Source organism: Pan troglodytes, chromosome 2 (assembly GCF_028858775.2).
Source record: "Pan troglodytes isolate AG18354 chromosome 2, NHGRI_mPanTro3-v2.0_pri, whole genome shotgun sequence".
NCBI lineage: Eukaryota > Metazoa > Chordata > Mammalia > Primates > Hominidae > Pan > Pan troglodytes.
In genome coordinates this window covers 17,331,716-17,356,345 of record NC_086015.1, presented here as the reverse complement: position 1 = coordinate 17,356,345, position 24,630 = coordinate 17,331,716, and the positions used below count along the sequence as shown (strand labels likewise).

Here is a 24,630-nt window from a genome sequence, read left to right as displayed (position 1 = left end):
AGTCCTCACTGGCACCAGGATTCCCTTGATTGGGAGTGGGGGGGCATCACGGCCTCCTGCCTGATGCCTGAGCACCCTGACATGTTCTCCCCATGACTTTGCACTTCCTCCCTGCCCTGATGTCCCCCCACCCCCCATAGCTGAGTCACTCATGCTTCCTCCCCTTGCAGTCTGTGTTCCCCTGAGAGCTGCTCTCCCTTGCAGACACCTTCCTTGTCCTTGTCACCCACACTGCACACCTTCCTGTCATTGACTCACTCTTGCTCTTCCATCCGTGCATTGGAGTCACCTCTCCCTGCAGGCAGTTGCTGCACCCTGAGTGCCTGGCACACCTGTGACCCTGAGGAGGTGCTCAAACATGTGACCTCCTGGGGGCCTCAGATCTGGGTGGCTCCTTTGTGTGACACATGGTGGGAAGCAGAGCTCAGTGGGTCATGTGCCACCCTAGGGGATGAGGGCTGTCATTGTCCTCTCCTGAGCCAGCCTTGGCCACACTTCCAGGGGACCCTCCCCCGATGCCTGGCCTGGCCAGTGGCCACACGCTCTGAAGCTGACCCTTTGCTGTGAGGTCCTGCAAGGCAGGGCGTGTGTGTGAGTTGCCCACCACTGGGGCCTGGTGGGTTGGGGTGGCGTCTTCTAAGCTGGATTGCTGCCAACCCTCTCCTCAGTCTGGAGTGGAGGAGCCAGCAACTCATTCCACCTCAGGAGGCTGAAGGGAGACCTCAAAGGGTCTGTGGCCATTCTGCTGGGCTCAGGAGCACCAGGGGCTTATGGCCAGGAGCAAGGCCAGGCCCTAGGGCCTTTGGGCCTGTTCTTCCCGAGGGGCGGCCTAATCATGTCCTCCTGGATCTAATGGCCTTGCCCTTGTCCTTCAGCATGACCCTCTGGTGCCTCTGTCGGCCTCCATAGAGCTCATCCTGGTGGAGGACGTGAGGGTGAGCCCAGAAGAGGTGACCATCTACAACCACCCTGGCATCCAGGTACAGTCCTTGCCCTGCCACCTTCCTGGGCAAGACCCACGGGGGGACTCCTCGCCCTCCCACATGCGGCCCAACCCTCCCTGCATCTGCCTCCTGCAGGCAGAGCTCCGCATCAGAGAAGGCTCAGGTTACTTCTTCCTCAACACCAGCACCGCAGATGTAGTCAAGGTGGCCTACCAGGAGGCCAGGGGTGTCGCCATGGTAAGCTTGGGCCATCGGTCCCCACTGTTGGTTTTCATTCCTTATCTGGGCTGTTGTGTGGTTAATTGATTGATCATTTTGAAAGCTAGCACTTGACTCACACTCGGAATCCCAGAACTTTGGGAAGTCGAGGCAGGAAGATCACTTGAGCCCAGGAGTTCAAGACCAGCCTGGACAATATAGTGAGACCCCCATCTCTACAAAAAAAAGAAAAATCAAAAATTAGCTGGGCATGGTAGCACAGGCCTGTGGTCCCAGCTACACAAGAACCTGAGGCAGGAGGATTGCTTGAGCCCAGGAGGTGGAGGGGTGCATTGAGCAGTGGTCATGCTCCAGCCTGGGCAACAGACCTGGGTGAGAAACCCAGACCCTGTCTCCAAAAAAAAAAAAAAAAAAAGCTGGCACTTAATCACATCAGCTATAATTAGCAAGGTCTTTAGATTCTCTGATTCATTCTACAACTTTAGTCATTCTCATGAAACCTTTGTGATTTGTATTCCCTGTCCACAAACTGTTAGTTACCTAATGGTTTCCTTTCAATCAATCCTTTAAGATTAAAATATTATTCCATAAGGAGCACTGTAACAGCCATAAAGAAAATTGCTTTTAAAAGATGTCTCACCTTTCTCTATTTTTCCTGTGTTTCTCTCTTGACCCTCTCCCTACTCTTGCAAGCATTGACTTTAGCTGTGCTCATGGCATGGAATAATTTAATGTTCTGCTTTTATTATGTTATTTTAAGTTTTTATGTTTTTGCGTGTTGCTAATGTAAGCTGGCAGTCCGTCTTCAAGTTTGCTAATGCTTTCTTTTGCCAGTTTAAATCTACTCTTGTGCGCTTCTAGTGAATTTTTTATTTCAGCTATTATACTTTTCAACTTAAGAATTTCTGGCCGGGCGCAGTGGCTCATGCCTGTAATCCCAGCACTTTGGGAGGCCGAGGCGGGTTGATCACGAGGTCAGGAGATCGAGACCATCCTGGCTAACACGGTGAAACCCCGTCTCTACTAAATATACAAAAAAAAAATAGCCAGGCGTAGTGGCGGGCGCCTGTATTCCCAGCTACTCGGGAGGCTGAGGCAGGAGATGGCGTGAACCCAGCGGGTGGAGCTTGCAGTGAGCCCAGATCGCGCCACTGCACTCCAGCCTGGGCGATGGGGCGAGACTCCATCTCAAAAAAAAAAAAAAAAAAGAATTTCTATTTTTTTTCTTCTAACTTTTACCTCTTTATTGATATTCGCTGTTTGGTATGAGATTGTTATCAAATCTTCCTTTACTCCCTTCATCGTTGTTTGGTTGGAAGGCTTTGCCTGGTGAATCTGATCTCTGGTGGCCCTCACAGACAGTTTCTGTCATCTGCCTTTTTTCTGGAGTACGGGTCATGTTTTCCTGTTTTGTTTTGTTTTTTCATGTCCTATAATTGTTGGAAACTGGACATTTCAGGTAATGTATTGTAGAAACTCTGGGTACTGATTCCCCATCCCCATGCTGGAGCTTGTTATTATTTACTTGTTTACTTCTTTAGTGACTGGCCTTGTTATTTTGCTGAAGACACAAAAACACACGCGCGCGCACACACAAACACACAGGCTGTGTTATTTTGCTGAACACACACACACACAGGCTGTGCCGTTTTGCTGAACACACACACACACAGGATGTGTTATTTTGCTGAACACACACGCACCCACACACACACACTTTTCCCCAGTAAGAAGTCTCTGATATTGCTCTTAGGGGATAACACCTTGGTATGTCCTTTGTCACTCTGGGATGACTGTGGCCTTTGCAGGGCTTTTTTTGGCTGTCTTTCACTGACCACTCAACTGTTGAGCTCCACTAATTGAGGCTGATTGCTCCACTGTCTTCAGTAATTCCCTGGGGCACACATTCCTACACAAATCAGTCCAATCCTATTCGGGATCCTTTGAAGGGACCCTTTCCCTAGAAGATGTTTAAGGTTTGTTCTGACCCCAGGAGAGCTCTTCCTACCTCTCTCTTTTTCCGTTTGTCTCTGGCAAACTTGCCGGCCTCCAGTGTAGCCCACACCTCCCAGGCTCTCTGTCGCCTCCCAGTTGCCTTTCAGCACAACTTACAGTGTTTTGGAGAGTGTGCTTAGGCTTGGACTTCTCAGAGCTCTGTTGAGCATGAAGTCAGTTCCTTCAGGAGCAACTCACACCTGTTTTCTGGGTGCATTTAGTTGCTGTGCACCAGCTGCTTTCCCAGGCAAACTCTCTGAGCCAGAGCTATGGTGCTGGGCACAGTGGTGCATCTCTCTCTGGTGACACCTGCACGTTAGGAGCTGGGCCCTTGGTGAGTGGGGTAGCAGCTCCAGTGTTCCTTGGCTGGTCTTTCTTAGCAGGGAACCCCACCCCATGAGCCAGGGAAGGGCAGCCGGGCCCCAGCATTCTCACGGGTGCCGCACCCAAGGCAGAGCCTCCATCCCACGAATGGGGTCTGGGTGGAAGATGAGAGCCCCCACCTCCGAGCCCACTTTCCGGGGACTCAGTCTCAGCAAGCTGTAGCTGGGGGCATGGTAAGAAAAGAAAAGTTGACATCCTGCCCCTCCTAGGAAACGAATCCCCTGATCGAGAGCTGGGGGTGAGGGAGTCCTGGGATCTTGGAGGAACCAGTCTGGAGCGGAGCCCCGCTCACTGGGGTGGGAGGTCAGGGAGGACGGGCATCTTATTTCACGCACCACAGGCCCTTGTTCTTCCCAGATGTCAGCAGGCTTTCTCCAATAAACGCTTCTTCATTTGCTGTTGCCCTTGGAATCATCCCAGAGATTTTAAACGGCTGTGTGTATGTTTCATGGGGAAGTCTGTGGCCTCCTTACACTGTCGTGCAGAACTGGCACCTCCGGCTGTTTTTTGATGTGTGGGGGTGTGGGCCTGTGAGGCAAGAGCTTCTGATTTTCAAGAGAAAATAGAGATCTCTATTTTTGTGTGAAACACCCCCTGTTTAATAAGTTTTTTAATTCAGTTTTTTTGTTTGGTGTTTGGGGTGTTTTCGAAAACCTTCCTTCAGTGTTTGATGTTGGTCTCCAGCTGTCTTGCAAAGAGGATGTTTTCTCAGCGCCGTGCCTCGAGGAGGGGGAGGGAGTCCCGCTGTTCCTGTTCTCAGAGGCAGACCCTTGGATGGCAGGACGCCCTCAGCAGCTGGGGACATGCTTGTGGTTGGAGGACACTGGAGGAGGCGAGGAGCCTGAGACCACAAGCAGTGTCTCCTAAGCATTCTTATCCCCTTATAGAAGAAAGAACAATTCCCCAGCTCTTCCTCCAGCCATACGAGTGAAGAGAACCTCACATCTTAATTCTGACTGCTTGACATATGCCTTGTTTTGTTTATTTTTGGAAATTAATAAAAACTTCCCCATTACCAAGAAGAGGGGAGTTCCAAGTTAGGGAAAAATGTGTACAGTGCTAGTGAAACCGAGGCACCCTCTCATTCACATTTACCTTGCACCTGTCATTCTGTGCAAGCTCTGAGGGTGGACTTGTGACCAGAGGGAGACCTTTTCTCCAAGAACAAGAGTTCCTAGAGGTCGGTGATGGACTAGGCTGCCGCTGTAGGTAGTGAGCTCCCTGTCTCTGGAGGCATTTGAGCAGAAGCTGGGACACTTGTCTGAAAGACTCAAGGTGGGATTCCAGCATGGGAGTCAAGTTTCCCCAGGAGACCTTTAAACCCCTCTTGAATCCTAAAATGCTGCAATTCTAGGAGTGCCTCTGCAGTTCTGTTTTACAGGTGGCCACAGGGGAGCTCTGGCACTCTCTTTCTGAATTGTGGAATGGCCGCTGGCCTGGTTGAGTGACACAGAGTGCCCATTGCAGGCAGGACCCGGGACGAGTCTCCCCTATGGCAAGCAGCAGCCCGTGCCACAGGCCCTGCGAACTGCTCTGGTCCAGAAGTTTCCTTCCATGGAGGCGCCCTGCCCACTGGGGTCTTCACCTCCCTTCAATTCAGGCTTGTGCCAAAGACTCTCGCAACTCCAATCAGGCCCTGGTTCCTCTGGTCTCTTCTGAAGCCTGCAGGAGGAATTTTCCAGGGAGTATTGACGTCAGCAGCAAGTCCTGGTTGCTTCAGAAACAGTTGCAGGCGACTGTTTCTGAGGGATGTCTACTCGTGGCTGTGGCTTTTTCCAGCTGCTGAGCAGCAGCACAGAGATAGACAAGCCCCCGCGCTCCCCAGTTAGCTCACAGAAAGGGTTTCTTTCCTTCCTGTTGATACATATTCAGCACGCAAGGATGGCTTGCAGGCATGTGTGGCTTTGGAGTGTCTCTGGGGGGCTCTCTGGGGCTCATGCAGCAGGGGTCCTGTGGGGGTTTTTATCCCCACACAGTGGACATGGACTGTGCAGGGCCGTGATGAATTTTGCTCACACATCCCCAGAACGCTCTGTAAGGGCCTTTATTTTGTTTTCGGCTGGTTTGCACATAGGAGTGTTTATCCGATTTAAGCCTAAGTTTTCCTTCTTTTCAACGATTCTTTACATTTCAATCAAGTCCTCCAGGCGGAACCCATGAGATGACCAGAGCAGGGGAAGGAGCCTGCTGGGCACTTTACATTTCCCATTAACTTGTGCACTCAGAGACGCTGGAGTGCTTATCGTGTGCCAGGTGCTGTGTTAAGCACTGCGGATTCAGGAGGGAATGAAGCCGGGGGGCCCAGCTCCTGTGAGCCGCAGCTGTGTCTCTCCATCTCCTGGGTCCTATGAGCTGCGGCTGCTTCTCTCCATCTCCTGGGTCCTGTGAGGTGCAGCCCGTCATGGGGCCATTGTTCAGGTGAGGACATGTGTCCAGGATGAGTGGGGAGTGGGTGGCAATTGCAGGGCCTGAAGTCAGGTGCATCCACCTTTTCCCTGAGACTGATCTGTGGACAGTGGTGCATGTCCCCAGTCCTCGCCCTTGGGAAGGTCACAGGGCTGGCCGGGTCCCTGTGTGAAGTTTCATCCAGCACCCAGGCCAGGGCCCCACTCAATGCCTGTGATTTTCATGTGAGCTTAGGTCCTTCCCTGCTTGCCTTGAGGGCGGGTAATCAGGGGCACACTCGCTTGGCACTTCCTGGCCCATCACGTGACGTTGACAAGCAGCCTGCAGGAAATGGAAGCCGATGGCTCCAGTGATGTTCAAAAATAGCTGCAAGGTCCCTTATCCCCTGCAGTCGCCACCTGTTGGGACAAATCTGAAATGTGATCAGGGCTCCAGGAAGCGGGGATAGAGATGATGTGGGCAGAGCCTTGGGGCCTGGCAAGCTCCAAGGTATTTGACAGTTTCAGCCCCCACATGCGCAGAGCTGCCTCTGGCTGCACTCAGCGTCTTAATGAGCAATGACACATTTGTCATCTCTGACTTGACAGAACTTTCCTCTTGGCTCAGTGTTTCCCAATGTTCTCAGGTGGCACCTTCACACTCAGAAATTAAAATTCATCCTGGGCATGGGTCACCACTACCTCTTTCCCCTCGCAAACATTCTCCCATGTGTCAATCAGGAAGCAGGTGTGTCCAGAACGCACAGAGAAGCTGTGTGGTGTGAGCTGCATGCACAGTGTAGTTAGGAGTGGGTGCAGGGTCTCACTCTGCCACCAGCTAGCGGCCAAGTGCCCTCCATTACCCAAGCCTCCAGAGTGGCCTGGGGGGCACCCCCTTACAGCATCGCTGTGGGGTGCATTTAGCTGCTGTGCACCAGCCTGAGGGGCAGGCCACGCTTCGAGGGCTCCAGAGGTGGTAGCTGGATGCCCATCCCCTGGGAAATCGAGTGGAAGAGCAATTGATTTCCCCACTGCCATTTTATGTCTTTGTTTAAAATGTGCAAGATGGTTCTTTTAAAGGAGAAAAAAAGAGAGAAAAAGCCCTTCCCTGCATTGCCCTGTGTTGCCCTGCGTGGGGCTCCGCAGTCGGTGCACTATGGAATTTCTTCACATTGTGAAGGACCTGCCCCCTCCTGACAGCAGTAACTACAGTAGGAGTTTCAGGTTGGAGCCTTAAATTGGGTTCTCAAAGAAACCTGTCATTACTCTCTGTAATTTTTCAATGAGTTTTCTTTGAGAGAAATGTAATAACCTGGGGTCAATCAGCCCCAGCAAAACCAGAAACCTGGTGGCTCCTGGACCCTGCTCCTCAGCCCATACTTGACACCAGGCTCATGTGGCAATGGCTCCAGTCACAAAGCTATTGTTTTGTAGTATAAGTGTGACGTCCACTCCGGGATCTTTATTCATCTACTGTAAGTCATTGTGTGGAATAACCGAGGCATGCTTTGTCTGTATTGATGTACCCATCATTACACGGGTGGTGTGTGCAGCTCGGGCCAGCTCGTTGATCCTCCGTGCCCCCAGCCAGCTGTGGGCTTGGGCTCTTCTCAGCTAGGCCTTTGCTTTTGTCCACTCTCCCTCCTCCCCAGCCCCGCAGTTCCGTTCTGGCTGCAGGAGGCTTCCAGCCCCATTCCCCTGGGAAGTGGAGAGTCGGGGGAGGAGCCTAAATTGGGAGTTAGGGTATTTGGTTCTATCCCCAGCTCTGCCTTTTCAAAGCCATATCCCTGTCCCATCATCTGGGCCTCAGTTAACTCATTTGCACTTTGAAGTGGTTGGACCAGAATCAGCACTTTCCAAATAAGTGAAGGTCCATGGGGGTTGCAGGTGATTTTCAGAATTTCCAAGTCTTAACAAAGCTGGTTTTACTCTGTAAAGCTGAGCAGGCTGGAGCACCAGGTTCCATGACCTTATCCAGAATTACTCAGAGCAGCGGCCCTGGATCTTCATCCAATCAAGATGTGCTCGTAGGAGGCTAGGCTGTATCAGATGCTGGGCTGAGTCCCGAGGGCATGTGAGTGCTAGGGACAGCCTGGAGGGGAAGGCCAAGTGCACTGAGGGTCCCATCAACACTGATGGCACCCGGTAGGCCCAGCCCCCGGAAGAGGGGAGAAGAGGTGCTGGAGGAGCTGACGTGGATGAGGGAAGACTGTTCTGAGGAAGGACGCTGGACCTGGGCCTGAAGGATGACTTGGAGCCAGCAGGTGGAGACTGGGGAAAGAGTCCAGGTCTTTAAGGTGGGCTGCGAGGCCCGGAGGCAGGCAGCAGCAAGCTGTCTGTATGAGTGGGAGAGAAGGCCTGCGTGGCTGGAGCGTAAGTGTAGTGGGGGAGGGTGATGTGCATGGAATCTGGAGCGGAGGCAGGGGTCAGGCCATACCAGGCTTTACAGGGCGTGCTAAGGCTTTGAGCTCATTCTCAGAGCACTGGGCAGCTGTTGAGGGGTTGATGTTGGGTGTGATATGATCCTATTTGGTTGTCACCTTTGGGTCAGAAACTTTATTTTTATTTTATTTATTTTTATTTTTTATTTTTTTATAGCTTCTTGATATTGAAACTCTAGCTTTGCAAACCCTGAAGTGCTTACTTTAAAACCTCTTGCTCCCCACCCCATGAATATGAGACCACAAAGAGCAAGCAACAAAGCCAGGCCCAGATAGAGGAGTGGGGCAGCCTGCTGGACTCGCCTCATGACCTGTCCCTACTTGCCCAGCTCCAAGACCACCTGAGTGAAATATGCGCCTAAGCAGTAAGACAAGCTGTGTGAATTCCATCATAAACAGACATGTTACTTGTGTGAATGCCCATCTTCTGCAGCATGAAAGGGTGATTGTGATGCACTTTCTTAGGGGAGAGAGTCTTAAAGGTAGAATCCCTAAAAGTGGGTAGAGAGAAAAGGGTTAAAAGGTGGGCTCTTGCCTTGAGCCCAGGAATTTGAGGTTGTAGTGAGCTGTGATCCCGTCACTGCACTCCAGCCTTGGGGAAAGAGTGAGACCCTGTCTCTAAAAATAATAAATAAAATAAACAAATGTTAAAAGGGTCTCTGGCAGTGAAAAGGCTGGAAAAAACTAGCTCTGATTTGTTCATTCACTCACAACACCTTGGCAGTCACTGCTTCACACAGAGCTAGGGATGTGATGAGACACAAAGATGAGTGAGATGCACATAGCTCACACTGGGGTGGCCTTGCGGGTCACTCCCAGGCTCTGTGGTTCCATCAGTCAGATTGGGACTTCCTGTGCAAGCTGCCGTGGGAAAGCATCTGCCTCGTTTTCTGCCAGCCCCTGACTTGCGGTTTCACAGAAGACCCCATGGGGTGCTTCTCTAGCACCAGGGCTGCAGCAGCAGGTGGCCAGCTCAGGATGTGGCATCCTGGGACTGCATCCTCACTCTGCCCTCAAGTTGGTGCACGTCCCAAGGCTGCTGACTGGCCCCCTTGGAGCAGCTTCCATTTTCTTCTCTTTGTAAAATGTGCAAGTGGAGATCAATGCTCTGTGAGATCCAGCCTGGCACTAATGTGTTATATCCCAAGCCCATCTCCTGGCCAGCAGTGGGGCTCATGACGAGAGGTGGGCAGGGCACTACTTGGGGTAGGATTTCCCTTGTCCACTGCTTCCCAGTGCTGGCCTGGCGGGCTCTGCCACTGGCATCCCATGAGGTGATAGGCTGGTGCTGAGGGCGAGGCACTGCTCACGAACCTGAGCAGAGGGGGGCCCTGCAGCTGCATAACCCACCACCCACCCCTCCACCTCCGCCCCAACCTTGCAGGTGCACCCTTTGCTCCCGGGCTCATCCACCATCATGATCCATGACTTGTGCCTCGTCTTCCCGGCCCCAGCCAAGGCTATCGTTTACGTGTCGGACATTCAGGAGCTGTACATCCGTGTGGTTGACAAGGTCAGTGGAAGCTTCATGACGGGGCACCCTCGGCTGACCTGCAGGAACTGGGAGCGAGGGGACTGTGGGAGGAATGTTCCGCATGGCCTTTGCTTTTGCTCCTGTGGTCTGCATCCCTTCCCCTGTGAGCTTGCAGAGCTGTCTCCCATCTCCTTTGCTCCAAGTGGAGGATCCAGAGTCCCTTCAGTAAGGGACTTCTTCATCCCAGATGACATACCCATGAGGCTTGGCAGTAAATCCTGCTATCTCTAAATTAGCCATGACCTGGGAATTCATGTCTTCTGGCTGGTGTAGGTTATTAACCAACGAGGCACATGCCCTGCTGAGCATGTATTTTCTTCCCAGAATATAGGTTTTGGGTTCTCTGGGGTGTCAGTGGCAAATGAGTACAACTCACCCATGCCAAGCGCCATTGCAAAAAGAGACAAGGAATAGATCTCGGTTTATCTTTTACACTGATACAGAATTTTTATTACTCCAGATATCTGAGGTGACTGAAGCTGGGCTTCCAGAGGGTTGCAGTCAGGTTCCTCAGTGGATAGAAGGGCTGGTAATTAAAAGGGGAGTGTTCATGCGGCTTAGGCTCCTTAAGAAGCTAATATGCTGTACCCAGCCTCACATACTCCTCCTATAATGTCATTTCCACTGCTGTTTGCTAATCATCTGTTTCTTCGCTGTGTATTTCTGATTCTCATTTCCTAAAGTTCTTACTGTATTATACACTGCCAGGTGTGAGCTGTTCAGTCAGTGAGCATTTATTGAGCTCCTACTGGATGCTGCTGTTCTAAGTGATGTCTCATCTCCCTAATTAGTGTATTAGTTACTTAAGAGTAGAATGTGGAATTTATGCCTCTAAGTATCCCCAAGCTCCCCCTCATCGATTTTCATTTGCTGACTGGCTGATAGTCCAGAAGTCAACCTGGGTGACTCTCCTGATTCCCAGGTCTGTGGGTTGAGGTTGGTGATGCTATCTCAGAAAGTCATGGGGCACCATAGATGGTAGGATTGGTCTTTTGGAGGCTGCCCCTGAACCTCTGTCCCCATGATGCAGGTGGAGATTGGGAAGACAGTGAAGGCATACGTCCGCGTGCTGGACTTGCACAAGAAGCCCTTCCTGGCCCAATACTTCCCCTTCATGGACCTGAAGCTCCGAGCAGCCTCCCCGATCATTACACTGGTGTGAGTTCTCCTAGGGGTCAGAGGAGGGCACCTCAGAGACAGTGCTAACCCCAGCTGCAGCCTTTCCCATGGGGTGGTCTTGGAGAAGTCCCAGCCCTTCCCTCTGTTTCAGGGCCCTTGATGAAGCCCTTGACAACTACACCATCACATTCCTTATCCGCGGTGTGGCCATCGGCCAGACCAGTCTAACTGCAAGTGTGACCAATAAAGCCGGACAGAGAATCAACTCAGCCCCACAACAGATTGAAGTAAGATGGGTTCTTCCCACACCATGTGGGATCAGCCCAGTGCTGGGGGTTGGGAGTGTCTTTATAGTACAGTCCAGGAAGCTACTGTAGAGAAGCCATATAAAAATCTGTGTCCCACAATGTCCTCTCATCAAAAGGCAGCTGTTACTAGCTCTAGGGATCTGGGAGGCAGCAAAGTTAGACTGGCAGAACCAGAGGGAGGGGGCCAAGTGACTTGACTTTTCCTCTGTGACATGGGGGATTGTGTGGCTCAGAGAAGGGGTGTGCCTGGTCACATGGCAAGGGGACACACCAGGACCATTCCCAGAAAGCACTGACTGGGTGGAAGCTTAGACAGATGCTGACTCATGTGTAGAAGAACTCCTTAACCATTGGTCCTGAGCCTTAGAACAGGCACTTCGAGGGCAGTGGGCACCTGTCACAGGGGCTGCGTGAGCAGAGGTATCATAAAGGGAACTCCTGAAGTAGGTGATTCCTGGATGAAGGGAGCTTTGAGGTCCCCGCACCAGCTCAGTGTGTGGTATGGGGCTGTCTCGGGGCATTAGGTTATGACAGGAGCCCCACTGCAGCCACAGGCCACGGCAGTTGTGGCCCAGGCATCGTTTTAAGTCTATTCACAGCAGCAGCATTAAACCAGCCCTGCCAGCATCCACCCTGCATCTGGGCCACTCGGCGGCTGGTGAGCGTCATTAATCTGTGATCTGAAGCAGGTGGGTGCCATCTGTGTCTCTAGATGGAGGTGCACCTTTCTTCTGGTGATGAGAAATTTGTTTCTGCCCATCAATAGCACAGCTGCAGAGACCGATACTCCCACACAAGTAGCACCCTGGCCACCTCCTGCATTCACTCACCTACTCTTGCCAGGCAGGCTCTTGTAGGGGTTTCAGCAGGAGCAGGTGGGGGCTTCACCTGCTGCACAGAGTGGCACCAACGTCCCTGGTCTCCTCCCAGGCTAATCCAGAGGGTGTGCTAGAAGAGCAACCTCTGGGGGTCTGGGTGCTCCCATATCGGCAGGGCTGTCCTGTGGGGCCACCTCTGGCTCCACAGGCCAGGTGGCTGGGGCTGTACATTGCTAATGTGTCCCCAGGCGCTGCTGACATTGCTGCTTAGTGACCACACACTGAGAACCGCTGCTCTAAGGGGATGGCTCAACTGCATAAAAGCCATCCCTCCAAGGGGACGGCCCAGCTTTTGGGTTTTAACATCTAGGGAAAGTGAAACACAGTCACAAACAGAAGAACACACCCCAGAGAACCAGGGAGCCTCGGCCAGTGGCTGGGAGACAGCCCCCAGCATTGGCCCAGGACCCTGGGCCCTCTGGTCACTGCTCAGAGAGGAGTGATGTCCATGTCCCAGGTTTTCCTCTCACGAAACATGTAGTGTGTGAGTTATGCTTGGCGCCATGGGCTTGGGGCACAGTAGTCCTTTCTCTCCTGTGTCTCCCAACAGGTCTTTCCCCCGTTCAGGCTGATGCCCAGGAAGGTGACACTGCTTATCGGGGCCACGATGCAGGTGAGAGCCAAGAGGCCACGTCCTGCTCCAGCCCCAGTGCAGGCCACCACCCGGTTCCAGGCACGCCGCCTCTGGCCCTGCCTGCAGTGACTGGGAGAAGAAGGCAGAAGCTGCCTGCACTGGGGCCCTGGCTCTCTGAGTGGGAGGTGCGGGCTGCCTGGCATGACGGGCACTGACACACCGCTGTTTCCTCCCCGCTCAGGTCACCTCCGAGGGCGGCCCCCAGCCTCAGTCCAACATCCTTTTCTCCATCAGCAATGAGAGCGTTGCGCTGGTGAGCGCTGCTGGGCTGGTACAGGGCCTCGCCGTCGGGAACGGCACTGTGTCTGGGCTCGTGCAGGCAGTGGATGCAGAGACCGGCAAGGTGGTCATCATCTCTCAGGTAACAGGCGTGCTATTGGAGACTGGGCAGCTGTGCCTGGGACAGAAGCCTCTTTACTGTGTTTGAGTTCTACCTCTGAGGACCACCCCTCTCCAAGGGTGCTGCTTCTGCCCCCTGGGTCTGCAGTCCCTGCAGGGGCCCTGGTGCAGGACAGCCCTGCCAATATGGGAGCACCCAGACCCCCATTGGTTGTTCTTCAGGCTGAGTCTCCCAGTCCTTCCAGCTGCTCCTTACGGGACAGGGTGTTCAGCAACCCCCGGCCCCAAAGGGCCCTTCCAGTGGAGGATGATGGCAATCATGGTGAAGGCAGACGCTGCTCTGAGCACTTTGCCTTCATCTCCTTGAATCCTCTCAAGGTTCAGGGCTAAAATCAGGGCCTTTGCATTCTCCCTGACCTCCTTCGCCAGCAGTGACTTGCAGAAGCATCTCGGAAGGCTGCTTTGGGGTTCCACTCACAGCTGTGCCAGAAACCTGGTCTGTAAGAAGAGCCTTCTGTGATGTGTAATGCAACTGTGGACAGAAACCTGTTTCAGAGTCAGTCATACCATTCCTCATGAGAACTAGGTCCCCTGGAAGCAGTCCGTGCAGTCCTGAGTTCAGAACCTATAAACACAGCACCCCAGAAGCTGGCAAGTGCACCGCCCTAGAGAGGGTGCAGGGAAGTGCTTGTTCTCGGAGGCTGACTTTGATCCGTCATTGAGTTCATTGATTTACTCCTTTTCCCAGTGTGTGTCAATTATGAAGACAAAGAGGAAGCCTTGGGGATGTAAAAACCTGTCCTGGGGATGGGGTAGGGTTCAGATGGGCTTCCTGGAGCGTGACATTCCGGACCACAGGAGACTCTGTGTTTTTTTTTTTTTCTCTAAAAAGGAGTGCAGCCTCAGGAGCTGGCTGATTTTTCTCCTGAGGGCGTAGGTAAAGGGCAGCTGGCTAGAAATTCAGCAAGAGGGGCACAGGGCCCTGCGTATTCCTTGTCTTTGTGGTCTAACCTTGCTGGGCACCCTCCCTTCTAGGTCCCCCATCTGGCAGGTTGGGGAGTTGCTGGGGAAAGGCCCTGGTGGTCCTTGGCAGGTGGAGGGGCTGCACCACGAGCCCTATCTGAAAGGCATGTTCTGAGCCCAGGCAGGCAGGGGTTTCACCTGCGGCCCCTTGTCCATGCCTGGAATGTGATTCTGGTCAGATGCTTCCAGTTCCATCTGTCCAATCCAGATCACACAACCAGCACCCCAAGGCCGTGGGGTGGGCCAGGACTAGCAAGAGGAGACTGAGCAGAAAGATGAGTGAAAGGAGGGGAATGGGTGCTTATCAAGGACTTACTGTGTGCCAGGCATTAGCCCAAGTCATGAGCCTCAAGATGGGCTCAGCATGAGCACGTCAGAGAGTCTAAGGGTTTTAATAGCCTCAGTTCAGCATGACTCAGCAGCACTAGGAAGAAGCCAGGAGAGTTAGTCTTTGGCCAGATTAATAGGAGTGTGGAGTTCAGAATGAAGGAGGTTATAAGTTCTGATCAGACTCTACAGGGCTCCTGCATTCGTCCCTGTACCCTGCTCAGTCAGAGACAGGCAGGCTGGATTTGGGGTTGGGAGGGCCTGGAGACCTTTTGCTTGAGGGCAGCCAGGCCTAAGGAACAGCAGGTACCAGTCCCCGGCCCCAAGTCTGCAGTGCTGACCTGGAACAGCTGGATCAGATAGGGCAGCAGCCTCAGGGGACTGGGTTGGGACCTGCGGGGCCTTGGGAGAGGCAGTGGCTGGCCCATGAGGGATGAGCCACTCACAAAGCCAGGCCTCCCTCGGCAGAGGAGCACGGTGCTGGTCATCCTGAGGGGCCTTCTCGCCACAGACTCTGAGCTGCAGCCTGCTTCCCTTGAGGGGTCCCTTCCTGAAACATCCCTGGCCAGCACTGCATCCCCACACCTAAGTGCCACCCTGTTTCCCCAGGACCTCGTGCAGGTGGAGGTGCTGCTGCTACGGGCCGTGAGGATCCGTGCCCCCATCATGCGGATGAGGACGGGCACCCAGGTGAGGGGACCTCCTGGGCTCTGAATCCTGGTTCCCGAAGAGCCACTGCTGGAACCCTGTCCTCAAGTTAGAGTGCTTCTCCACCTCCTCCATCTGCCTGGCCCGGGTATCTAGGGCCTGCTTCCCACCTGTCCCCACCCAGGGAGACACCCTCCATTGCTCTCTGGTAGCCACTGATGAAGGCCTGCTTCCTGCTGGCCTGTCACCTTCCCACATCTGGAATAGCACCAGGTGCCTAACAGGAGCACAGTGACTGTGGCACTTACTCGACTCCGTGCTGTCTTGGACATTAATCCATTTGGTGTTCATAGCAGCCCTGGGAGGCTGGTGTCAGAACCATCTTCGTGTCGCAGATGAGCAAATGAACACACAGAAAGCTTAAGACCCGTGCCCAGGGCCACACAGCTAGGAAGTGGCAGCACTGGGAGTGGACTGGGCAGCCTGGCACAACACCTGCTGTGGCCTTTTGCCGTCTTGCCTCCACCTGTGCCCTCAAGCCGACACAGCAAATAGAGACTAAAGGAGCCAGGGACCCCACCCACACATGCCCTGTGAGCAGGGACCCCAGCTAGATTAGGAGAGAGGGGCCCGGAGGAACCAGCACTGTGGGGCAGCACGAGCTGTGCTGCTGGGGGACCCATGGCCTCCTAGAGCTCCAGGGACTCCTTCCGGAAATGAGTCTCTTGGCCATGGAGAGGCGCAGCCTGCTGCAGGGGAGGGACAGTGTGGGGAAAACAGTCCCACCTCTGGTTTGCTCGTTTGATATTTCATCAAAATTCCCAAACCTGTGCCATGCTCTTCTCTAGTTGGGGAGGAATTGGGTTCATCTCCCACTGCTTGAAGGAGGCAGCAAAGCTTCTGGGGGCATTCCCAGTGCTGGGAGCTACTGCTCACTGGGCCTGACTTCTCCCCTGCAGATGCCCATCTATGTCACCGGCATCACCAACCACCAGAACCCTTTCTCCTTTGGCAATGCCGTGCCAGGCCTGACCTTCCACTGGTCTGTCACCAAGCGGGACGTCCTAGACCTCCGAGGGCGGCACCACGAGGTAGGTAACCACCCCCTCCAGAGCTCACCTCCCACCCCTGTCCCAGGCCAGCACCCCGAGGGGCAGGGAGGGCTCCTGCCACATTGTTCCACAGGAAGTCCCCACCCTCACACCTAGAGAGGCCCTCCCACTTTCTTCCCTCTCCCGAGGTTCATCGGGACTCCCTTCTCCCAAATGCTAAACACATAGACGGGGTGAGTAGGTGCCTCTCCTAACAGAAGCAGCCGTGAGGAAGTCACAAAAGTCCTGGGAGGTCAGAGTCTGCAGCTTCTGACCATTTTCTGAGATGATGCCTGGCAGCCCTCGGTTTCTCCTGGTTCATCCCAGAGGCCAAATTCCCCTTCCCTTAGCCCAGCGAGGGGCCCTGGCTTCTCCTAAGATGTCAGAGCTGGAAGGTGCCAGGGAGACTACTAAGTCTGTCTGTGTTAACTGAGGCCAGAAATGGGAAGGGACTTGCCCAGGGTTGCCCAGCAAGCCAGTGGGGAAATGGTACTGGGCACCAGCCCCTGTGACTCTAGGCTCAAGCCCAGGTGGGCCTTGGACACACAGGACCCAAGTGGAGGGTGGCTTGAAAGGTCGCTCCCTGCCTGATTCAGGGACAGTGGGGATGGAGGCCTGGAAAGAGACCGAAGCCCAGGGATGGGATTTCCTAAAGGCTGCCTGAAGCTTGTCTAGTGTGGGACGAATGCCCCCCGACCCCACCCAGTGGGAACAGAGTCCTGTCCCTGGTGCCCGGGGGCTCCCCCAGATTGCTCCCATGGAACACAAACAGTGAGACTTATTAGCAGATATCCCAAAACAGAATAGTCTGCAGGGACACACTGCAAAACCCAGCATCGCTCTGGGTGACCTGGAAGCACTGAAGTCTGAGGGACATCCTGTCATGAAGGCCCCTGGCTTATGTGGGTGGGCCCAGTGTTTTCCAAATGCATCTGTGCATGTTGTGCGATGCAGGCAGGGCAGGACCCGGGCACCCATGCTGGGGAAGCCGGGTCTGCACAGCTCTGGGGTTAGCAGACCCAACCCAGGCAGGAAGGCAGAGCCCTTGAGAACAGGCCAACAGCTACCAGGACTGGAGGGCTGGGGGGTCTGGGGCTACTGTCCGGCTCTGCCTTTTTGAGGACACAGGGACCTGGGCCTTACCCCTGAAAACGTGTTTGATGTCTTCCCAGGCGTCGATCCGACTCCCGTCACAGTACAACTTTGCCATGAACGTGCTCGGCCGGGTAAAAGGCCGGACCGGGCTGAGGGTGGTGGTCAAGGCTGTGGACCCCACATCGGGGCAGCTGTATGGCCTGGCCAGAGAACTCTCGGATGAGATCCAAGTCCAGGTAGGAGGCAGGTGGACAGGCCACAGGGAAGGGGGAGAGGAAGTGCCAGCTGCCCAATCTTCCTTCGGGGCCACATGTTGCATGGGCAGGGGCTGAGAGACCTGAGAAGCTCTCAGTCTGTGGGGATGACAGTGGTCCATCGCAGTGGGGTAAGCATCCGGGTGTGATTGGTGCTATGGGAGCCCAGAGGTGGGGCCAAGCAAAGGCTTCACAGAGGAGTAATGTTTCAGGATGGGAGGGGCTGGCAAAGGCCTGGAGGTGGGAACTCACTTGATGTGTGGCCAAAAGAGCAAAGAATTCTGAGCTTGGGGCTCACTGTGTCTGAGTGACTGATAATTTAATCGTTTGTGTTTATTTAACACACATAGAGCACCCAACAGAGGCTGGGGCGCCCTTGCACGTTTTTCAGTATTGCTGCCTCCAGTCCTCAGGTGAAGCCTGCGGGGCAGGGGCTGCAGGGGCTGCCACCTGCTGATGCCCCTGAGGCGGGGAGGGTCAAGGTCACAGGGTAAGTTGGGGGTGGCCTCAAGAGGCCTGGGGACTGTGCCCTGTCTGCATTTGGAAAACAGCCTCAGAGAGGGAGGCGCCTTGTTCAGAGCCAGGGGTCAGGACTGCGTCTAGTGGTTCTCCTGCCTGGGGTGCAGCCCTGTGTCTATATCCAGCCTGTCCCTGCTACTTATAGGATGGGCTGTGGGCGAGTTCCTGCCCCTCTGGGCCCCTCTGCAAGGTGGAGAGTTGGCAAGTTGGCTCTGAAGAGCATTTTTGTCTTCAAGGGCCTCGTTCTGCTCCTCTGGGCCTCAGTAACCCCTGGGTGCTCCTAAGCTGTAAAGAAAAACAAAAAGTATTCCTTATATGTCCCAAGAAAAGAAACAGTTTCTAGTCCCTGCCTCAAGAAGAAATAAACTATGTCTAACCCAAGCACCTCCCTGATCAGGGGCAAAGAAGCAAACTTTTCAAGAAAGAAACACCCACAAAAAAACCCCCACCGATCTGCCAACCCCTCACCCCTGCCTGCACATGCGCACACACACACGACACACATGCACACACAGACACACATACATAGAGACACATACATACAACACAGAGGTACACATGCACATCCCCACACTCACCAAATGCATGTTCTTTGTTAAAAGGAAGTAAGTCCTGGAGCCTATCATGGAATTAAAGGCAGGGTTTTGCAGCTTCCAAATTCTGTAACCTCAGTTGGGTCACTTGGCAGCTCTGTGCCTCTGTTTCCCTATCTGACAGCAGGTAGAGTTTGAGTAAATCAGAAACTAGAGAATCTGGATCCAGCCTACAAACGTGTTTTATTTGGCTCACTCAGGCCTTTGAGACAGCTTGTTGTCATGTAAAGATAGGAAGATTCCAGGTAAAAATCTAAGATGCAGCATGTCCTAAAGATATGGTGTCTGCCACAGCAAAATCAGCAGGCAATGAGAAGCAACCTTGACTCCATTAGAGCTGCACTCTCCAGTTTGCCACAGGCCCCGCCACTCCCTGTTGTCTCCCTGACAGTGAGATCAAGTATCAGTTGCCATTTACCATGGTGCTCATGCTGTTGCTTTTCTTATAGTTAACAGGAAAGTGGGAAATCTCTTACAACTCCCCCTCCATCTAAAGAGAGAAAATAGGAATGCATGGTTTAAAAAAAAATAGAAGGAATCCTATTTATGAATGTATTTACCGGGCAGTAAGTGTGTCCGAGTCAGACTCAGTGAGGTGGCTTCCGTGTGGATGCCGGAAGGGGGCATCCGAGTCAGCCTCGTCTCACCTGACGCCAAAACCCCACCCAGCTCCCAAAGGCTGTTTCTCACCGTTTGGGAAGTGTTGCTCCTCCTGTCACCTCATATGGAGCCCACAACTCTCAAGACAGGCATGGAGAAGATGTTAGTTGTGGACCATGTTACACACAAGGAAATCTAGGCTTACGTGGACAGAGCACAGAGTTGCTGGGAGGGGTGGAATCAGGCCATCTTCCTCTCAGAGAATCACTCGTCAGATCCGATGATATTGGCCATGGCCCAGGGCTCAGGCCCGAGGGGTGTCCACCTGGTCTGATCAGAGGCCAGTGGGGAGCTCAGGGCACAGCTTTACCTGCCAGCTAGTGGTTGCCCCTGAGCCAGGCTGGGAGGCTGAGGAGACAGCAGCCCTGAGGGGTCTGAGAGAGGGGACTTACACAGGTGGTGGACACATCTGAAGTCTTGCAGAGAAGGGGCCTGGAGTTCCCAGGTAAGTGCTGTTGCCATGGGCTCGGGGAGCCACCAGGGCCTTGGAGCACTTGGGCGTCCCAGGATCAGATCTGAGCCGACCTCATGAGGCTGATCATTTGCTGGACTGAGCTCCTCACCAGGCCCCTGTGTGTGTCTATGTGGATCCTGCAAGAACATGGCCAGAGCCAGCCAGAGGGGCCTGGGAGGTGGAACGGGGGTTGTTCTGAGATGGTGGCAGTGAGGAGCAGGATGTCTCTGTGAGAGAAAGGAGCAGTTCGGTGGCACCTTGCCCAGGCTCAGTCCTGGCACAGTTATCCTGAGCAGACCCTGGTGCTGGAGTTGTGTGTGCTGCCCTCCGCGCTCACATCCTGGCAGGTAAAGTTCTTCCTCACTGGGCACGGAGGGAGAGGCCTGTGTTTCCAGGCTCCTTGAAGGAGCTCCCATTAGACTACACAAACATGAGCCTGCCTGTCTTTTCTCATCATATCTTTGGCCGTGTGTGTGTGTGTGTGAGATAGGGTCTTGCTCTGTTGCTCAGACTGGAGTGCAAGCCTCAGCCTCCCAAGTAGCTGGGACTACAGTTGCACACTCCATGCCTGGCTAATTTTTAAAATTATTTTGTAGAGACTGAGGGTTTGCTGTGTCGCCTTGGCTGAGCTACTCCACCCGGCCACACCTTTGGCCTCTTAAAGGTCAGCCCTTCACATCATGTCATCAGTGACCTGACAGGCGAGAAAGCCGCTTTTCTCCTCTCTGGCCCCTCCTCGGCTCTTGCTGCTAGGAGAGAAGCAGACATCTGGCCTGGATGTGACTCCAGTGCCCCATCGGAAGTGAAACTTGCCCTCTCTTGCAGGTGTTTGAGAAGCTGCAGCTGCTCAACCCTGAAATAGAAGCAGAACAAATATTAATGTCGCCCAACTCATATATAAAGCTGCAGACAAACAGGTACGTGACTCAGCTCTTGTTTCCAGCAAAGTTGTGTGGCTGTGCTTGCATCCGACACCTCATGTGTCGACACTGTCAGGAGCCATGGGTACTTTCAGGGAGGTTTTCTCCTGCTGTGCTTGGAATGGGTGAGGCCTCTGCCTGCTCCTTCTCTTCTCTGTGGTGCTCCTCTGCTTCTTGAAATCACTTCTCACTGTGGGTCTCTTTTTCCTCCTTGTAGCCTAGAAACATTTTTATGCGAGGTACTAAAATTCAGTCTTTAAAAGGGAAAAAAACACCAGCTTAGAAATGTTGTGTTTCAAGACTTGCCACTCAGAGTGTAGCCCATGAGCCAGAAGCATCAGCATCACTGGGAAGAGAAGATGTAGCTCTCAAGCCCCACCCCAGACCTGCCCAGGGAGAAGCTGCACCCTAGGGAGATCCCCAGGCGAGGGGGCCGCACAGTAACGCTTGGGAAAAGCTGTTTAAAGCTCTTCTGCAAACATAATTCCTACCTTTCATTCCAAGGGGATGCCTTTCGTAACAGTGGCTTGCATTTGAATGGCAGTTGCCAAGCGGGAGACTCCACAGGCCACAGGACACTTACATGTTGCATGAAACACATACATGTTTTCATTCAGCCAAAAGTAACGAAGTGCCAGGCTCCATGCTGGGCTCCAGGAACACAGATATGGGTGACATAGGGTGCCCCGGAGGAGGGTAGCAGGAGAAGGCTATTAAAAAGCAAGGTGTAATATTCAAACCAGAGCCCAAAGAAGGGTGCTGTCCATGGGGATTTAGGGGAGGCATGTCCCAGATGGAGATGCTCGGGCTGGAGTTCTTGAAGGATGAATAAGAGTTCCCCAGGTTAAGAGGAAGGGGTTGGTGGGGGAAGAATGTTTAGGCAGAGGCAATAACATTTGCTCCTAGTCATCTATAGGGCTGTGGAAGAGACAGAGATGATGGAAACTAGCCGTGGGAGCTGAAGGCCTTTGCTTCCTGGGTTTCTTTATATTAATAAATATGTAAAAGGGTAAAAGATACGGCATAATTTGCTTCCTACCCAGTGCATAGTATCAGTAGTTTGCTAACAGTTTTCTTAGCGGGTAGCCTGTTTTTATCCTGTTGACAGTCCTTAGAAATAGGACAAGACAGGATCATTGCGCACCTTTTACCATGTAAGAAGTCAACGCCGAGAGAAGAGGGGACATAATGTGCACACAGCTGGTGGCAGGACATGTTGGGACCGGCTTTGGATTCTGTCCGACTCAAAGCCCCATCCTCCACTATGCCAGGATGCCTTGCTTCAGTAAATTGAGAACAATTTGCTGCAGAAATGATATTTTACTGTAGATGTCCCATGGAGCTGATGAAAGAAACTGCCCTCACAGTCTCTCCCTCCCTGCTGGCCGACCCACGGCAGGCACTGCTCTGGGAAGAGTGAGAAGCCACACTTTGCTCGGAACCATTGGATTTCTGAATTACTTTTCCGTGGGTGACTGATGAAGCCTCAGACAACTGACGGCACGTGGTCCTGAGGTCCGTGGGGCCAAGATTGGGCCTTTTTTCCTCCCAGGAGCATGAGGAGCCACAGACTCTTAGATCTCCTGGCATTGTATCCAGGCCCACTCCCACTGCTGCCATCTACAAAAACAGCTCTGTTTTGTTTTCCAAAGGGATGGTGCAGCCTCTCTGAGCTACCGCGTCCTGGATGGACCCGAAAAGGTTCCAGTTGTGCATGTTGATGAGAAAGGCTTTCTAGCATCAGGGTCTATGATCGGGACATCCACCATCGAAGTGATTGCACAAGAGCCCTTTGGGGCCAACCAAACCATCATTGTTGCTGTAAAGGTAGGGTTGCATTCTCCTCCTTTTTGGAGTAATGAAAGCAATAGCACTGAGGTAATATGCCTCTCAGGCGTAAAAGTGAATACATTCACCTTCCAGCTAAGAAACTGTAGACAGGCATTTAGAGTAACTCAGGGGCAAAGGTCCTAGGTAGATAAAAAGCTACAGCATCTTCTGGTCATCAGAGCCGAAGATCCTTGGGAGATCATTGATTCCAAGAACTTCATTTCATAGATGAGGCCCAGCAAGGTCCATGATTGGCGTAAGGTTACAGAGCTGGGACTGGCACCACAGCTTCCTGACTGGAGTGCGGGTGCTCCACCCACCGTGCCTGGCCACTGATGTTATCACCACCCATGGTGGAGCTCCTGTTCTGGGCCAGCCCAGTGTCTGGAACATGGTCTGTTCTTAAGAGCATTGAATGTTGTGCTCAGTACCTGCCATACAAGTCGTGACATCCAGTACATGACATCCACCGTGGTTTTGAGAATGAGGTGGCCCATTTTCCAGACAAGGAGACTGAGGCTCAGAGTGAGAGTGACTTGCTTAAGCTTGCATGGGAGTTGAGTGATGGGGTCTGTCTGGTTTGGGCCGTGTCCTTCTGCCATATCATGGCACTGCCCTCTGCCGTTCTGTGTTCCTTACGGATGGGACCTTCTCCATCAGCATCCCTGGGTCAGGTCCTGGGGTTTTGCTGAATGGAATTTTCTTTCCATGTCTCATCATCACCACTTGCTGAACCCTGGATGACAGAAGACACACACTCACTTAAATCTTTAGACTCTGCCTGGGTCACAGACCTCTTTCATTAATTCACATCTTTTTGTTTCAAAGTGGGTGCCTGGCAGCAAATCCCCCGCTCTAGTTTTTGGTGAGTGAAAGTGACTGACTGCTCATCCTATTTCAACAAATATGTACTGAGCACTAGCTGTATACCAGACACTGCACCACTGAACTTTGTTAAAGAAATTCAGACCTTTGGAGCACTAGCTTTTGAGCCAGGATAGATTTTCACCTGGACTCAGAGAAACAAGGGCTGCTGTTTATGGAGCTCGGGTTCTTGGGCTCCAGAAATCCCCATTTCCCTCCTTCCCCTGGTGGCCTGCAGGGCATGCTGTGGCCTGCTTAGTGCTGCCCCTGCGATCGAGGAGGATTTCGTTTCTTTAAATGCCCCAAGAGCCAGGTTCTCTGAAGAAACTGGACATTTGCAGCCCAGGGGGCCCTCTTGCAATGTAAATAGTGATCTCATTTATCCAGGTCATGGATTGGGACACTCCTGGGTGGGTTTTCTCATAGAGAGGCCAGTCTGCTGTGTTGGGAAGTAAGAACCTTGTCACTAGGTTGGGACACTCTGGGGAGTGTGGCCTTTACTCCTCTCAGGACCCCTAAGTCCAGCCCTCCATTGTTCCTGAGGTGGATCCTGCTGGGGGCAGGTGTCCCCTCCTTGGGAGGTGGGTTTTCCTGGAGGCCAGTCCCTGGCACTGAATCCTCATCATACCTGTATGTTGTCCCTTAGGTATCCCCTGTTTCCTACCTGAGGGTTTCCATGAGCCCTGTCCTGCACACCCAGAACAAGGAGGCCCTGGTGGCCGTGCCTTTGGGAATGACCGTGACCTTCACTGTCCACTTCCACGACAACTCTGGAGATGTCTTCCATGCTCACAATTCGGTCCTCAACTTTGCCACTAACAGGTAGGATGTGGGCAAGGGTCATTTCTCCTATGAAGTCCTGTCTGGTACCTGGTAGAGACAACTGGGGATAACACAGAAAGTCTGCTGCTATTGAAGGAAGATGTGTATTACTTCAGTTTCCAAGAGATGTGGGCATGCTGCACCATGCAGGGCCACGAGGAAGCACCACTGCCCTCGGGGGATGCAGACCAGCTCAGAGGAAGACAGACAGGCATCAGCCCCCAAAGGAGGAAACAGGGCATGGGGCAGCTCCAGGGAGTGCTCCCCGAGGCACAGGAAATTGGCCCTTCAGCTTCGGCTGCCCACAGGTCCTGCCACAGTTGTGTTTCCCTGTTGCTGAATGCATTCAAA

At 53.2% G+C, this 24,630-nt stretch overlaps 1 protein-coding gene across 3 annotated transcripts in view; it reads left to right on the top strand.

Annotated features, from left to right (window-relative positions):
- NUP210 (nucleoporin 210) overlaps positions 1-24,630 on the top strand; it is a 103,844-nt gene that overhangs the window by 67,001 nt on the left and 12,213 nt on the right. For 2 of the 3 annotated variants that reach the window (XR_010155497.1, XM_003309631.7), the window contains exons 19-31: positions 876-980; positions 1,080-1,181; positions 9,752-9,880; positions 10,932-11,059; positions 11,172-11,307; positions 12,757-12,819; positions 13,022-13,201; positions 15,139-15,219; positions 16,137-16,268; positions 17,441-17,599; positions 20,669-20,760; positions 22,416-22,590; positions 24,104-24,279. Coding sequence is in view for 2 of the 3 variants with exons in the window: in XM_003309631.7 (XP_003309679.4) it covers positions 876-980; positions 1,080-1,181; positions 9,752-9,880; positions 10,932-11,059; positions 11,172-11,307; positions 12,757-12,819; positions 13,022-13,201; positions 15,139-15,219; positions 16,137-16,268; positions 17,441-17,599; positions 20,669-20,760; positions 22,416-22,590; positions 24,104-24,279 (1,658 nt within the window). In the remaining variant the exon portion in view is untranslated. The remainder of the gene's footprint in view (positions 1-875; positions 981-1,079; positions 1,182-9,751; positions 9,881-10,931; positions 11,060-11,171; positions 11,308-12,756; positions 12,820-13,021; positions 13,202-15,138; positions 15,220-16,136; positions 16,269-17,440; positions 17,600-20,668; positions 20,761-22,415; positions 22,591-24,103; positions 24,280-24,630) is intronic. The other variant, XM_016940516.4, reaches the window with a different exon arrangement.